Source organism: Ctenopharyngodon idella, chromosome 21, assembly GCF_019924925.1.
Source record: "Ctenopharyngodon idella isolate HZGC_01 chromosome 21, HZGC01, whole genome shotgun sequence".
Classification (NCBI taxonomy): Eukaryota; Metazoa; Chordata; class Actinopteri; order Cypriniformes; family Xenocyprididae; genus Ctenopharyngodon; species Ctenopharyngodon idella.
Genome location: NC_067240.1, coordinates 24,252,130 through 24,270,036, shown reverse-complemented (window position 1 = coordinate 24,270,036; position 17,907 = coordinate 24,252,130). Strand labels below are relative to the sequence as shown.

At 37.9% G+C, this 17,907-nt stretch overlaps 1 protein-coding gene across 2 annotated transcripts in view; it reads left to right on the top strand.

The window, feature by feature from the left end:
• Positions 1 to 11,985, top strand: part of LOC127503546 (short transient receptor potential channel 5-like) — a 47,147-nt gene extending 35,162 nt beyond the window's left edge. The window contains exons 8-10 of one of the 2 annotated variants that reach the window (XM_051877511.1): positions 3,465 to 3,506; positions 8,215 to 8,304; positions 9,761 to 11,985. In XM_051877511.1, coding sequence (XP_051733471.1) covers positions 3,465 to 3,506; positions 8,215 to 8,304; positions 9,761 to 10,588 — 960 coding nt within the window. In that variant the 3' untranslated portion in view covers positions 10,589 to 11,985. The remainder of the gene's footprint in view (positions 1 to 3,464; positions 3,507 to 8,214; positions 8,305 to 9,760) is intronic. The other variant, XM_051877510.1, reaches the window with a different exon arrangement.
• Positions 11,986 to 17,907: the final 5,922 nt, after the last annotated feature.

Sequence of the window (17,907 nt, the reverse complement as noted above, 5' to 3'; positions counted from 1 at the left end):
TTAAGAATCATTATGTAAGGCTGCTACCATTTATTTTGAATTTTTAGCTGGCATTTCAGTTTCAGAATATGTGTGTGAAATGCTTTCAGAAGGTTTCAAGGAATAGTTTGTGCGAAAATGAAAAATCTGTCATTTGTCATCTGTCACCCTCACGTCATTCCAAACCTGTATGACTTTCTTCTGGGGAATACATTAGGAAAAAAAAATGAAAAATGTGCTGGTATAGACCATGTAGCCCCACCCCTTTTCATCGCTCCTTGTGTTCTGTCTTCCAGTTTGTATTTCCACAGCATGAAGGTAAGATCTTATGGATTTATGAATGAATCGCTTGGTTTAAAATCGTCCCAGTCTACTGACATTTGTTACGACATCCGTTTCAAACATTATGATAACTTTTGTTAACTCTACAATATGTAAATCCACTTCAGCAGCTACCGCAAAAATGGTAGTTCAAACACAAAATTCTAAAGATGGCTGCGCATAAGGTCTATACAGTTACAATGAATGGGGACTGGAGTGGTCAAGCTAAAGTTAACACCACATTTTTGTATATTTTCAGACTTGGATGCATGGATGCATGGACCACTTTTATGATAGCTATTTGATACTTTTGCATCCTTTTTGAAACTTCAAAGCTCTAGTCCCCTTTAATTGTCATTGCACTGAAAAAATATGACTTCAAAACTTATTTTTTTGTTCCACGCAGGGCCATAACCACCATATTTTAATATTTGTCAACTGTTTTATGTTGGATTTGTTTAACGACCCACAGTAATGCTGCATTCACATGGGGCGTCGGCGTCAACGCTTGACGGAAGGCGTGTCTGAAGCTTGTGCTGGCCGTTATAGTGATAACAGCCAATCACATTACTTTCTGTTGTTGCATGAATGCAATTGGCTAGCGTCTGTGCTAGGGAATTTGCATAAGGCGATCCGATTGGCTGCCTGCGTTGGAGCTTGAAAAGTTGCAAAATCTTCAACTGCTACCGCAAGCAATGCGAGTGAAGCGACGTGACGGAACCCACAATTCAGTTCGGCAACGCATGACGTCACCCATTCATAGTAAATGAGAAGCGTTAACGTGACGCCCCGTGTGAATGCAGCGTAACATACAGTGATGTAAACTACTCAACTTTTATTATGGAATTTCTCCATTTTTAATAGGGATGCACCGATACCATTTTTTAAGGACCGAGTACGAGTACAGATACTTTTTTCCTGGTACTCGCCGATACCGATGCCTATACATTTATTAATTTCTCTCTCTCTCTCTCTCTCTCTTTTTTTTTTTTTTTTGGTGATGTTGCAGTTTTCCAAGCACAACACAGAGACTAATGAATGTAGGACAGCTTCTTTATTATTACTCTAATGAAAAAAGTAATAATTTTTATGTGCTTGTCACAAACTTAAAGAACAAAAATTTCACAGTGTCCAATAACCTTCAAAGGGCATAATTACCAATAGGCCTATATATAATTGTTGTTATATAAAAAGAAATTTACAAACAAATTACAAACAAATACTATAGAGATACAAATTAAATAAACTTGTTTTTCAGATACAGTAGGTTTATTCACCATGTATACATTTATTTAACATCTTTTGTTGTTTTATTAACATTAATGACAAATATAGGCTACGGTCCCTTTAAGACCGAATCCATGGATACTGACACATATCCTGTTTTCACCCAAATGTTTACGTCGACTTAAGCCATAACCGACTGTATTTACATGAGATACTCCACACGATGGACATTTCGACAACTATGTGTGCATTTGACCATTCAGGCGTGAGGAGAACTGATCGCGCGCTGTCTGAGAGAACTGGGATCGCGCGCAAGAAAGAGAGAGAGCGCGTGAGAGGGAGCGCTTCTGGTCTGTGTCATTCAGCGCGATTCCGCCTATCTCGCCTTTACTAATCGATAACGAATTGTGATTGAAAGCATGCAGTTCGCAATGTGTGTGTTGTCATCATTAATCTTTAAGGATTTCCACACCTCTGAAGCTGACATTGTTTCTGCTGCTGCTGCCGGTGTCTCTGTGCACGGAAAATTCTGTCAGTTGAGTTATCAACTGACGTGAGGTATCGGTCTTTGGTATCGGGGTATTTTTACGAGTACGAGTACAAGTAGCCTACACGAGCTTGGTGTCGAGCCCGATACCAATACTGGTATGGGTATCGGTGCACCCCTAATTTTTAATTGATAATATGCTATCATTTAAATGATGTCATTCATAACTGAATGTGACAAGACAACAGACGTTTTATTATTATTATTATTAGGCCTATTATTATTTAAATTTTTGACATATTAGACATACAAACAAGATCAAGGTCTATACATATTTGTGCATATTTTAAAATAAAATATTATTTGAGTTTAAATCTGACTACTTCTCATTCTGCCTGATCTCATTGTTAATACGTAGATACTAACTTTCAAAGACACAAAACACATTTTTGTATGTTTGGATAGGTGCTGAAACGTAAAATATGGACGTATTGGCAGCATTTAAACATAGCATTATTACGTTTTTACAGCGAAAAAACGTAACATATTTACAAATCTTTCATGTCAAAAATATATGTATAATTTGCCTTTTATCATTTTATAGATAAATGCAAGATCCCTAAACTCCACCCCGAACCTAAACATACCCATTATATACAGAATATTAAAAGAATAAAACATAATGGACATAAATGTGTAGGAAAATGGCAATTTTCCTAATTAAAACGATATTTTGAGCTGCTAATCCTACACCTACCCCTAAACCTACCCATTAACATTTCTTAAAAGTACGTAGTAATAAAGAAAAGAAAAACAGACAAATAAGCATAATCACAATAATTTATTAATTGCGAAAATGTCAAAAGTGAAAAAAAAAAACTTGAATCCAAGTCCAAGTTTGATCCAATGTTCAAGACATGGTCACAATCTTGGTTCCATGGATGGAAGTCATGCAGGTTTGGAACAGGTGAACAAATGACAACAATTTTCATTTTTAGGAACTATTCTATACTATATTATCTATTCAGGGTTATTATCAATAAGTAAAACCATAAAAAACATGTCTGTTACTTGTAACAAAAATTTTAACTGAAATAAAACAAAATATTATATTTCAGCTAGTTGACTAGGCAACATTTCTCAGTTTCATTTAGTTTAGCTTGAAGTACTAAAATAACAAACTAAAACTAATAAATAAAAACTATGTATAAAAATGGATAAAATGAGAAAAACATGATCAATGACATTTTTTTAATCAAAATAACTAAAACTTTAAAATCATAGTAAATAAAATTCAAAATATGAACAAAAATTATAATAGTATATTAATGATACTAAAACAACACTGGAACCATTTTATGATTGTTCAGACTATTCACCGTTGCATCATAAGTACTGTATAATGCCACACATTTACTGTTGAAATCTGTTATTGTCCTATCTGTTTCAGGAAAGGCATGCCGATAACCTCATTCAGAACCAGCACTACCAGGTAATGGCATTTGTCTATACCCATCACATTTTGGCATCCATGTTACAAATCCGTTTCCCAGCATGCTGTTAGATTCAAACCTTGCTCTTAATATGTTAACAAATGCCAACAGTTTATTTAAATGAGAAAACAAATGTTAGCCTATGGGAATCATGCATATCAATGACTTATTAGAGCTTTGCAAGCTGTATAATTTGCATGCTTTTCATAAATGATAGTTCTAGGCGCTTACAAAGAAACAAATCATGAACTTTCATGAAAATGTTTAAAATAAATAGTGCATGATCATGCTGAAAATATATCTTGACAGTATGTAGAAATAATGTTAATTACAATTTGTGAATATTTAGTACTTGCTCTAATTGCATAACATCCTGTCCTGCTGCTTATTTTATAACCACTGGATCCCTGCTGATTGTTAATGTATTAATACATAGCCAGCCAGACTCCAGCAACCTCTGGTGCAGGTGGCGACACTGTAATGAACATCCCTTATGAAAGAACACAGCTGTCACTAAACAAGTGTGTGTCAAGTTCCAAAATGGACAAAAACACCATGAAAACACCGAAAAATGTCACCAGTGACATTGATGTGCCATTATCAGTGGATAACGATTTTTCAAATATTTTGTATAAATTCACAAGACCTGAAGTGTAGTGGAAGTCTATATGGAGTCATAAGAACTACTTTGTGATACTTTTTTTAAGGGTTCAAGCGCGTAGTGCTGAAACGCTATTGTAATTGTTAGGATTTTCAAAGATCAGCATTCTGCCTTAAAGTGATTGGGTAGACCAAACTGTAAGTCATACAGACTTGAAACTTTGTGGGATGGTAGTGCCCACCCTGTCTACAACGTCACAGAGGCTTGCCCCAATCGGCCTGATGGTGGCGCTACAGTGATCGAAAATACGAAATCGTTCATAACTCTCAAACTGTTTGCTCAAGACCAGGGGTGTCCAAACTCGGTCCTGGAGGGCCACTGTCCTGCAGAGTTTAGCTCCAACTTGCCTCAACACACCTGCCTGGAGGTTTCTAGTATGCCTAAATCCCGGGATAAACTGCACGATTTTAGTAATCCTATAAGATCATTTACAAATCACACTGTGCGACATGGATCTACTAAACTTGGCTACGACATGCATGTAGACTGTATGATAATGACACCTATTGACTCGTAGGCTTCGATGCAAGTTTCTATAAAAGAATAAAACGTCATGCGCTAGTGGTAAACAAAAAGACCATGTTGAATCACACTTTGGCAGTTGTAGTTTTTATGTGTGCTGAAAAAAAGGAAGCGGCGAAAGAAGAAGGGAAAAGAGCTTGAGGTAAGCAGTTTTAAAGGGTTAGTTCACCCAAAAATGAAAATTCTGTCATTTATTACTCACTCTCATGCCGTTTTACACCCGTAAGACCTTCGTTAATCTTCGGAACGCAAATTGAGATATTTTTGTTGAAATCCGATGGCTCCGTGAGGCCTACATAGCCAGCAATGACATTTCTTCTCTCAAGATCCATAAAAGTACTAAAAACATATTTAAATCAGTTCATATGAGTACAGTGGTTCAATATTAATATTATAAAGCGACGAGAATATTTTTGGTGCGCCAAAAAAAAACAAAATAACGACTTATTCAGTGATGGCCGATTTCAAAACACTGCTTCAGGAAGATTCGGAGCGTTATGAATCAGCGTGTCGAATCATGATTCGGATCGCGTGTCAAACCGCCAAACTGCTGAAATCACGTGATCTTGAGAGAAGAAATGTCATTGCTGGCTATGTAGGCCTCACGGAGCCATCGGATTTCAACAAAAATATCTTAATTTGTGTTCCGAAGATCAGCGAAGGTCTTACGGGTGTAAAACGGCATGACGGAGAGTAATAAATGACAGAATTTTCATTTTTGGGTGAAATAACCCTTTAAGTTTTAGCGCCATGTTGCGTTGATTTCATGACGCATTTTTATTGGCTGGTCAGTAGACGTAGGTCGTAGCAGCAAACACACTGTGCAATGATCATGCTGAATTTCTGACACTGTCAGAAAATGATCGTAGGCTATCTTTGGTCACAAGTTTAATTGGGGTTGGAGCTAAACTTTGCAGGACGGTGGGCCTCCAGGAGCAGGATTGGACACCCCTGCTCGAGATTTTCTGGTGTTTTTAAAACTTGAAAACTAAATTATTGTATATTATGCAATTTTTCACATATGCACACCATATTCATACCATATGATAGAACTCCCCATTCTGAACAACTTTGCCTCTAGGACCACTGCTGTCAACATTTTATGGAGATCAGACCATAGGTGGCGCTTTAACTGTTGAAAACCATATATTTCCTTAGTAAATTGCCTGTATTGGCTGTATATGGTCTTTTCCATTTCTGATTTAGGTGGTTACAGGCTTGCTAAATAAAACATAATACCTTTTTACAAACGTGTTTAAAGGCCTTAAAGCGCTTGAACCCTGATAATTGCTGCTTGCTGCTATACTGATATTTTTTGCTATTTTTAAAGCTTGACAGAGTTGTGTGATGATTGTTCAAAATCTTTTACTTTCTGTAGAAAAATAATAACATACGGACTTGGAACAACATGAGGAAGGATGAATAAATAATGACAGTCTTTTTTGGGTGAATTCTTTTAAGCAGAGTATTTTGTGAGTGTAAGGTTGTATATAATTGCTACAGACAAATGTTACTTCCAACAATCAAGAGCTGCAGTAGTGGATATTGCAATAGCTGTTATTTTGTTGTTGTGCGTAAGCTTGTATGAGAGCCACCGCTGGCTCATTCTTTATTGGATATGCAAATGAATGCTAATGAATGCACGTCCAGATTTTTACCTCCAGCTAATACATACAGTATCTCACAGAAGTGAGTACACTCCTCACATTTTTGTAAATATTTTATTATATCTTTTCATGTGACAACACTGAAGAAATGACACTTTGCTACAATGTAAAGTAGTGAGTGTACAGCTTGTATAACAGTGTAAATTTGCTTTTGCTCAAAATAACTCAACACACAGCCATTAATGTCTAAACCGCTGGCCACAAAAGTGAGTACACCCCTAAGTGAAAATGTCCAAATTGGGCCCAAAGTGTTAGTATTTTGTGTGGCCACCATTATTTTCCAGCACTGCCTTAACCCTCTTGGGCATGGAGTTCACCAGAGCTTCACAGGTTGTCGCTGGAGTCCTCTTCCACTCCTCCATGACGACATCACAGAGCTGGTGGATGTTAGAGACATTGCGCTCCTCCACCTTCCGTTTGAGGATGCCCCACAGATGCTCAATAGGGTTTAGGTCTGGAGACATGCTTGGCCAGTCCATCATCTTTACCCTCAGCTACTTTAGCAAGGCAGTGGTCGTCTTGGAGGTGTGTTTGGGGTCCTGCGGCCCAGTCTCCGAAGGGAGGGGATCATGCTCTGCTTCAGTATGTCACAGTACATGTTGGCATTCATGGTTCCCTCAATGAACTGTAGCTCCCCAGTGCCGGCAGCACTCATGCAGCCCCACACCATGACACTCCCACCACCATGCTTGACTGTAGGCAAGACACACTTGTCTTTGTACTCCTCACCTGGTTGCCGCCACACACGCTTGACACCATCTGAACCAAATAAGTTTATCTTGGTCTCATCAGACCACAGGACACAGTTCCAGTAATCCATGTCCTTAGTCTGCTTGTCTTCAGCAAACTGTTTGCGGGCTTTCTTGTCCATCATCTTTTTTCTTGTCCATCATCATCATGCAGACCAATTTGATGCAGTGTGCAGAGTATGGTCTGAGCACTGACAGGTTGACCCCCCACCCCTTCAACCTCTGCAGCAATGCTGGCAGCACTCACACGTCTATTTCCCAAACACGACCTCTGGATATGACGCTGAGCACGTGCACTCAACTTCTTTGGTAAACAATGGCGAGGCGTTTTCTGAGTGGAACCTGTCCTGTTAAACTGCTGTATGGTCTTGGCCACCGTGCTGCAGCTCAGTTTCAGGGTCTTGGCAATCTTCTTATAGCTTACGCCATCTTTATGTAGAGCAACAATTCTTTTTTTCAGATCCTCAGAGAGTTCTTTGCCATGAGGTGCCATGTTGAACTTCCAGTGACCAGTATGAGAGAGTGAGAGCGATAACACCAAATTTAACACACCTGCTCCCCATTCACACCTGAGACCTTGTAACACTAACGAGTCACATGACACCGGGGAGAGAAAATGGCTAATTGGGCCCAATTTGGACATTTTCACTTAGGGATGTATTTACTTTTGTGGCCAGCGGTTTAGACATGAATGGCTGTGTGTTGAGTTATTTTGAGAAGACAGCAAATTTACACTGTTATACAAGCTGTACACACTACTTTACATTGTAGCAAAGTGTCATTTCTTCAGTGTTGTCACATGAAAAGATATAATAAAATATTTACAAAAATGTGAGGGGTGTACTCACTTCTGCGAGATACTGTATGTCATGAATATGCCCAAAACTGATTTTCACCCCCTATTAAACCGGAATCGCAAAATATGCGCATGCAAATCACATTCAAAACCCTATCTCACCCTGTCCGAGATTATATCATCGCCTCCTTTGGGGATGCGGAAAGTCCTCGTAAACCATTTTGAAGAGGAAAACATGGTTATTTGTAGATCAGAAGGTAATATGTCAAGAGAAATGTGTGTGGCATTCATCCTGTTTGTGGCTGTTTTCAGGAGGTGATCAGAAACTTGGTAAAGCGATATGTTGCAGCCATGATCCGCAGCGCCAAAACAGATGAAGGGCTGACAGAGGAGAACTTCAAGGTGTGAGGATTTTTTTGTCATCTTTTTCCCTTTCTAGACACATAGAATTGGTGATCACGTCACCATTGGCTAGTAAATTTCTTTTAATAAATTTTACTCGCAAGAACGATGCAAATGAAAAAAAAAATCTACATATAATATACAAATTTCAAACTATTAAAGTCAAGTAAACAGTTATCAAATGTAAAATAGCACTGCATAGTTTTCCCTGTATAAATTAAATATAGATTAACCTTATTAAAGTTATCCCGTTACCTCTCGTACCTTATTGCTTTTATAAAACGGTTACCACACAATACAAATATTAAAGCCAGAAATATGTATCAATGCTACTTTCATGAAGTAAACTTTTTCTAAAAGCCTTCCTTCCACCGGAAAAAATAGTCCCTGACCATGAACCGCAACAGAAGTTACATTTTCACGCCATTTGATGGCGACAAAGACTGTCTTTATGAGTGTGTCAGTCAGTAGCAAAGACTTTTACATTGAAAAGACTGAATTGTTGTGTGAACAGAACAAGATGCAACTGACAAATGCTTTGACTAGCGCTGTCAGTCACGGGAAAACCCCTTAACTGTTCAAAGGACAAGATAATACATCAGACATTTAAACTGATTTTTTTATTATGAACATAGGACTGACCTGAAGGAAAATGCTAAATCTGAATGCAGGTAATAAACTCGCTCACTCAATCTTTTTCTCACAATACTCTTCTACATAACACAGTAAGCTTCAATGAACAATATCAACTGAGAACAAACAGTTTATGTTGTTAAGAGTGGTTGCTAAGGGTGTTGTGTAGTGATACACAGGACCATTGGGTAAAGTGGTCATAGCCGTGTTTTATCGTGAATAAAACACAGCTATAGACCAATCAGAATCAAGAACAAGAACTAACCGTTTTATAATAGTTAATAATATTATTAATATTAATAAAATGGTTCATTAACTGTAACCCATTTACAGTGCAGTACAGCGACTTCTATAAATATAGAATTAAGTTGATGTGTGATCACAATGTACAGTATGTTCAAACATGGCTCATCCAAACCTTTTATAAAATCCATTTCGCTTGATATGAATTTCATAGTCTAAATGATAATTTCCTTTTAAAAGTGTGAAGTGTACCACCTAACCAGGCATGAAATGACAAAATGACAAGAAATAAAAGCTATCCTTTCCATGTCCGAATTTCCATCCACAGGACATTTTGTTGGCTGTGATGCCATCATCCATCTCCTCTTGTATATTAAACATCAAACATTTGTGAAAAAACTGATAATGGGAGGTAATAAACTTTAGATATGCCACATCCCTAAACTCCACAAGAAAAACCATAAGGAGGACACTTAAGCATGAGAAGTTATGAAGATAAATCTCATGACATTGGAATATTTCCTGTAATTAGGTGATGTGGTTAAGCTCTAGTAATTGAATTATGTTTCTCTGCATTCAGGAACTGAAGCAGGACATCTCCAGTTTCCGCTATGAGGTTCTTGACCTGCTGGGCAACCGAAAACCTCCACGCCGCACATACTCTTCCAGTAGTGAGGCCACTCAGCAGGACGAAACAGCTGAGCCTGAGGAAGATGAGGAGGCAGATGGGCTTGGAGGACACCGATGTGGGGATGGGGGAGAGTCATCCAGATCCAAAGCATCTACATCTTTTTCCCAATGTTACAGGAGTAACCGAGAGTCCCAATTCAGCGTATCAGCCCTGTTCAAGTCCATGTCGGGACCGGCCAGAGAAAGACTGGAGAGCAATGGCCTGAGGAAGAACATATCCCACCCCTCTGCATTTGTGCGGACCAGCAGCCGCATGCTGCACTTTTCGCGCTCCAAGAAAAACTCTTTGCAACGTTTGGGAATGCTGATGTCGCGCATGAATGGACACGTCCCGGATCCGCATGCGGAGACCCCGGGAGTTCAGCGGTCTCCATACAGCGTCTCAGACAGGGTACCGCAAACATCTTGGCAGGACCCCCAGATGGTGTCGAAGGTAACACAGAGCGAGATGCACCTGCACACGCTGGGATTGGGACCCTCTGAGACTGAACATAACCCAATGCAGGCCACATCTCAACGGGCGAATGGCAAGGACAATCTCCTCCTCCGGCCGCCCAGCCACTCGCTGCCCCCGCTGCACTGTGCTTCCAGATTGACCGCCTCCAGCGCCCAGCTCTTGGCCTCCAGTGATGACCTGTGCCATGGCTGGATGGGACCCTGTGACATTTTAGGCTCCTCCAGCTGGGAACAAGAGGAGTCTGTTACGACACAGCTGTAGTGGCAGAAGCAAAATCAGCTCACTTTGACAGCTTTTCACAGCTTAAGGCGATTGGTTTAAAAGGTTTGATACTAGTGAAGGGCCTGTAATAATTTAGCATCTTTACGCTTTGCACACATTGGAGCTTATTCACTAAACACGAGCAAGACAAATTGTATAAAAACGTTCATAAAACCTCAACGTGAGAGTCAATGCAACCATTTACGTAATGTGTATTTATGTGTTCCATATTATTTGAAAAATTTGTTCCACTTGTGTTTATTGATTGAGGCCCATAGTCTTTAAACACTGGGAATTTATATTCAAAGGTGAAGCATGTAATTTCTGCACTAAAAATTGATGACTCAAATAATAATAATGACAAACACTCCCCGACTGCCATTGGTCAGATAATAGATAGCCCTGCCCCCAAACTAACATAATTTTCAAAGCAAAATCTGCATCTGAAATCACATATTTCCCTACTGTATAGTAGGTGAAAAGAGTATTCATAAAATAGTAGTTGAAAATTATCTGGATGACCTACTACTTCTAGCGAGATTATGAAGTGCGCATCTGATGAACACTTTGGTTGAGTTTAAGTCAATTTTTTTTTACGCCCTTTTCTCATTAACTTCCCTCCGTCTCATTTATTTGGATGTACGTCATTGCTTAAGTTGAACAAGTGCACTACTGGCAGAGCCCTTGCAATGTGTTTAAAGGGATAGTTCACCCAAAAATGAAAAATTTTTCATCACTTACTCACCCTCAAGTTGTTCCAAAACTGTATGAGTTTCTTTCTTCTGTTGAACACAAAAGATGATATTTTAAAGAATGTTGGTAGCCATTGACTTCCATAGTAGGGGGAAAAAAAATACTATGGAAGTCAACGGCTACCGTCAATATGTTTGGTTACTAACATTCTTTTTAAAATATCTTCTTCTGTGTTCAACCGAAGAAAGAAACTCCTACAGTTTTGGAACAACTTGAGGATGAGTAAATGAAGACAAAATCTTTATTTTTGGGTGAACTATACATTTAAGCCCTTTATCACTTGGAATCCGACATTGAGCTGATTTATTATTTACAGTTTTGTCCTTGCGAGTTTGTTTTGCGCACCATTTTATAGGCCTGTATGTATGATTGTGGTGTTAAAAAGTTAAATATTAAATAAATAAAAATATTAAATATGAATATATTAATTTATTAAATATCAAATATCATACACTAGAGTTGTATGGGGTGGGGGTAAATTAAAGGGTTAGTTCACCCAAAAATGAAAATTATATCATTAATTACTCACCCTCATGTTGTTCCACACCCGTAAGACCTTCATTCATCTTTGGAACACAATTTAAGATATTTTTGATAAAATCCGATGGCTCAGTGAGGCCTGCATTGCCAGCAAGATAATTAACACTTTCAAATGCCCAGAAAGCTACTAAAGATGTATTTAAAACAGTTCATGTGACTACAGTGTTTCAACCTTAATATTATAAAGCGACAAGAATACTTTTTGTGCGCCAAAAATAACAAAATAGCGACTTTATTCCAATATCCAGTGAAGGGCGATTTCAAAACACTGCTTCATGAAGCTTTGATTCTTTACGAATCATAGGTTTTGAATCAGTGATTCGGAGCGCATATCAAACTGCCAAAGTCACATGAACTATTGAAGTTTCAAAACACTTATGATGTAACGAAGCCTCGTTTATGGAAATCATGTGATTTTGGCGCTCTGAACCACTGATTCGAAACAAATGATTCGTAAGGATTCGAAGCTTCCTGAAGCAGTGTTTTGAAATCGCCCATCACTAAATATTGTGGAATAAAGTCTCTATTTTGTTATTTTTGGAGCACAAAAAGTATTCTCGTCGCTTAATAATATTAAGGTTGAAACACTGTAGTAACATGAACTGTTTTAAATATGTTTTTAGTAACTTTCTGGGCATTGAAAAAGGGAGTGTTATTGCTGTCTATGGAGGCCTCACTGAGCCATTGGATTTGATCAAAAATATCTTAATTTGTGTTCCGAAGGTCTTACAGATGTGGGACGACATGAGGGTGATTGACAGTAATGACAGAATTTTCATTTTTGGGTGAACTAACCCTTTAATCATGATATGCTGTGACGTCACAATCATGGTGCATTATGGTCTATGGATCTGCCTGAAGTGTACATGTTGAGTAGACTCGCTCCCCCCATCAAAGTCGAGTGTCTGTCAAAGTAAACTTCCCTCGGCCACTTGACGAAGTTGAATGCACTTCAAAATGGCGGTGGGGATTCCCTATAGGGGAAGTGCTTAGGGAATTCGACTTGAACGTAGCCTTTACTTACCCATGACGCCACAGGAGAGGATTTAAGAATGGCAGTGAAGCGACACAACTGACGCAGATAGATCACATAACAATGACAACATGATGGATCTAACTGCAGAACCTGATTTCACAAAGTGCAACATGTTTCTGGATCAACATCTTTGTTGATTCTGGAACAACATTCGGTCACACTTTATATTAGGTGGCCTTAACTACTATGTACTTACATTGTGTTCATATTGTATTGCAAAACACTTTTGCTGCTATTCAGGTGGGATACGGGTAAGGTTAGGGACAGGTTTGGTGGTATGGGTAGGTTTAAGAGTGGGTTAAGGTGTAAGGGATGGGTCAACAGTGTAATTGTAAATGTAATTAATTACAGATGTAATTACATGCAGGTATTTTTTAAAATATAAGTACAATGTAAAAACGTGTATGTACACAATGAGTGCATTGTATCAAATGATTAATTTAAATGTAAGTACATAGTAGTCAAGGCCACCTAATATAAATTGGGACCAAACATTCCAATCAACCAATCAGATTTGAGGGACAAGTTTACAGTTTATGTCAAGTTTAGGCTTACAACCAAGGTTAGGTGCTTCTACATCAGTGTTATTCACCTATCATTTCCCTCTGATTTTAGGGATAACTCATGGGTCAGGTTAGGGATATGGTTAGGATTAAATTTTCAGACAGGAATGTTGTTCCAGGATCAACAAAATATGTATATAACTCTGCAAAATCAGGACGTGCCTCTGGATTACATACATATTAAACATAGTCATACTATACAGAACTTATTTTTAACAGTCACAAGTAATTATTTAAAAGAAGTACCAATTCAGAGTATGCGATTTCAGGTGCTGCCATGTTCTGTATATTATGCATGTGTGTAGTATAAATACAATTAGTACATACTACATGTGATCTACTGTACGACATGGCTTCCTCACCATTTACGAACCCTCTCCAATGGCCTCATGGAATAGTAAAGTGTCTATCTATGCACACTTCAAAATCTCAGCAGGATCAGATATTTGTTTTTATGAATACTGCAAATTTGTATGTACTACTAATTTGACGTACTACCTCTCGCATACTATTATCAGGGAAGTAGGCATATTCCGATGCAGGAACTGCATTACACTTTTCGGGGAAACCAACTTGAATGTCTTAAGCTGTCTTTTCACTGCACACAACATTTGAATACAACTTTAGGAATTCGCCCTCTAGTGGCTGTCGCAATGAACTTTTTGGATCTCCTCAAGCATTTACCCTCACCATGGTGGAACGAATAATCGAATACAAATAAGTAAATAAATAGCTATGCATATAAGACAAATGACCACCTGTACTTTTGGATAAAACATATGGAGACAACCTTAATAAAGTATAAATATTACATGAATACTTATTTCCTGCTCTATCGATAACAATACATTAACCTTTTTTTACAATGTCAGGTGTTTGTGAATAATATTAATGCATATTAGATTGACTTGAATGCATCACATCTGGTCGACGTGTCGCATGTGGCCTAGTTGCTCAATTTTTTCCCTCTCAAATTGGATTTGAAAATTACGCATCCGCAGATAATTGGCACCTTATGCAGCCTGTGTGACTCTCCATAGGAAATTAGTGACTTTCGACCTGTTGGACAATACTTGTTGTGTGCAGTGCAAAGGTGGATTGACAGTTGACTAGGACAGGAGAAAGTATTCAAACATCGAGAAAAAAAAAAAAAAAGACACGCAGCATTACCTTTATATGTAAACACTTGCTATGCTGACATCTATGTTGTCACCTCCTGTGACTTCAAAGTTTTGTCCTTTTTATTTGAATTGTGTTCTATTTTTGTGCAAAATAATAATGTCAGAATGTAATAATTATCAGAAATCCCAAAGAAAGCTCTACAAAATATGTTTAAGGGTGTATCGGAACAACATCCACAGAACATGCAATATTTATTTCAAGTATTTTCAAGTGTTCTGTGGGAGGTGTTCAGATCAAAAGACTATAGATATACAAAGACTGTTCACTTGTATTACTATGAATGGGGGAAACTGTTCACAATAGGGCAGAAATGGCCTTTCATTCAATATTTATGAGGCAGTTCATCTCAGATTTTATTGATTTCTAATATGAAATTTAATCGTAAGTTTGGTGAACAGCTTGGAAGAACTTCAAAGAAATAGGAGCTGTACTTGCATGACTGAAATAGCTGGCCGAAAGGGTGTTTCAAAATGGCCACCGAGTGAAATGACTTGCCTTAAAGGGACTTTGGTTCAGATGCACCCTTAACAAAGGTAGCAACCTTCTCGTACAAATCCATTTGATGTAAAAACCTTTGTTTAAAAATGTTTATTTTGCAAAGCTTTAAATGAAATGTTTTTAAACTTCACTTCAGATTACAGACCGCGCCGCATGCTCAGTTCTGCTGTGATGTTTTCCTGTGTTAATGCTAGTGCAATATTTTTGAAAACAAGCTTAAACTGCAAACTTGAAGAGCTTGGATAGTCCTTTTAGGAGCTCAGAAGGGGAAGTAAAACCAATATACGGAATATAATGTATGATACATAATGTCACTTATTGAATGATCATGAAGTGACATTTTAGTATCAGAAAATACAGGATGGGGAACTTAAGATATATGCATCTTTGTAATACACTTATGCCTACATCTAACATAAATGTTTATAAAGGGCATCAAATGGTTTCAAATGAAGCTTAAAATATGCTACAAACATTATGCATCTATGTGACTGGTAATATCTTATTTTTTTTTTTTATTTATTTATTTTTTTTTTCAAATTATGTTAAATAGTGAGTTGGCTCCTAAAAACCACAACGCATGATCTAACATTTAGGCCCGGTTTCACAGACAGGGCTTAGACTCTATTAGAGCATTTAAGTATCTTTTATAAACATGCCCTAGAAAAAAACATTACTGGTGTGCATCTTGAGACAAAACAATGGCACTGACATATTTTAAGATATGTCAGTGCAAGTTGCTTTCAGTGAAAATGGCTACAATATGCATTTTAGTCTGGGACTATCTTAAGCCTTGTCTGTGAAACCGGTGAAACCTGTCTTGATCACTGGGAGCTACTGTAGATTTAGTTTATCATACTGAGACCTTGAACCTGTCACAAATAATATACAGTATCAGATCCATTCTACACTTTCTCTTGTGGACTGGTAATCTCTCACTTGTGTTGCTTTATCATGGTATTAATTTATGCTGTCAGTTATCAACAGTAAATTCTAAAATTCTTTTTTGTAAACTTTATTTTCTAAGAAATTATTTTTCTATATTCTTTAGAAGGCACATTTTTGTTACACTTCATGTAGAACTGAGATTTTTATACCTTGATTTACAATAGAGGCATCAGTGGTTCTTTTTGTTTGTGGTCACTAAATAAATCATATATGGATTAACATCTGTAATGATTGAAACCACGCTTTTGCTGCTCTGGAACTCATCTTTAAAGCAGGAACAGTCCCGGTTCTCAGTGCGCTGTCCCAAGTAAAGGTCACTGTTTTACAGCATGCAAATACTGCAAAAACGCCCGACCAGAAGGGCGCTGCAACTACACAGATTACATGAAGAATATAACCTATTATCATCAATTATCAAAAAAAGACACTTATCAGGTTCAAGGTAGTCTCATGCTAACTACACATGTTAAATTAGTACATTGTCATGTAAACATGCCCTAAAAAACAGATGTAAAGAGTACCTGAAAACAATACTTGAGTAAAAGTACAACAAAAATTACTCCATTACAAGTTACAAGTCTTCAAATACAATACGATTTGAGTAAAAGTCTTAGAGTATCTGATTTGATAATGGTTAGAGAGTTGGATTTGTAACCCGAAGGTCACAGGGTTGAGTCTCGGTACCAGCAGGAAATGTATGTGGGTGAGTGAACGAACAGCACTCATTTCCACTCTCATTACCCACAACTGAAGTGGTGTGTAACAAACTTTTAGGCTACTGCGGCCATGATTTTTTTTCAGAAGCTGCATCTGAATTTGTATTAGATATATTTACACACTAAAACAGTTTGGTTACCAACATTCTTCAAAATATCTTATGTTCCACAAAAGAAAGAACGTAATACAGGTTTGAAATGACATGAACCACTGTAGTCACATGAACTGTTTTAAATACGTCTTTAGTTCCGAGCAAGGAACCTAACCCCCCAATCACTCCCCGGGCGCCACAGCAAAAACAACTGCCGACTGCTCTGGGTGCGTGTTCACTGCAGTGTGCGCGCACTGGAATGGGTGAAATGCAGAGGACAAATTCCAAGTATGGGACACCACAGTTGGCTACACGTCACGTTGGCTACTTTCACTTTAACAGTACTTAAGTATTTTACTCGTACTTAATGTAGGCTCACAGATGCACTAGTCCTCAACTCCTAAAAGACATGCCAGTGAAAAGCAAGAAACATGCCAGTGAAAATCAAAATAAATCTGAACACCAATGTTCAAATCAATATCATGAAATCAATGTTGACAACCTCTTAAACGTCTACAAACACAAGTGCTCAAAAAGGGCATAAACCAATATCCTTCAAAAGGTTTCTTCAATATGACTGATAATGTCAAGTTGCAAACTTGCACTGGATGTGCTGCCTCTTCACCAGCTGCAGCCATGTCCTCATCTCATAAGAAACACCTGCAAAACAACTACCTGCGAATGCACTCGCATTCATGTAAAGTAGCCTTGGTGAAGAGTTTGGGTAAATGCAAAAAGCCACAAGATGGTACCTTCAATGCCCTGTAGATTGCTGCAGAAAAGGTTAGGTGCCATGCAAGATATAATGAGTAAGTGCATTACTCAAATGTATTGGAGTAAATGTAGTCAAGTAGAGAGTAAAAGTTGATATCTTTGATACTCAGTAAAACTACAAAGTAGCCTAAATGATACTTAAGTACAGTAACTAATTACATTTACACCACTGCTAAAAACGGAAAGGTGTTTCCTTTGCATTTTTTTTCACATACAG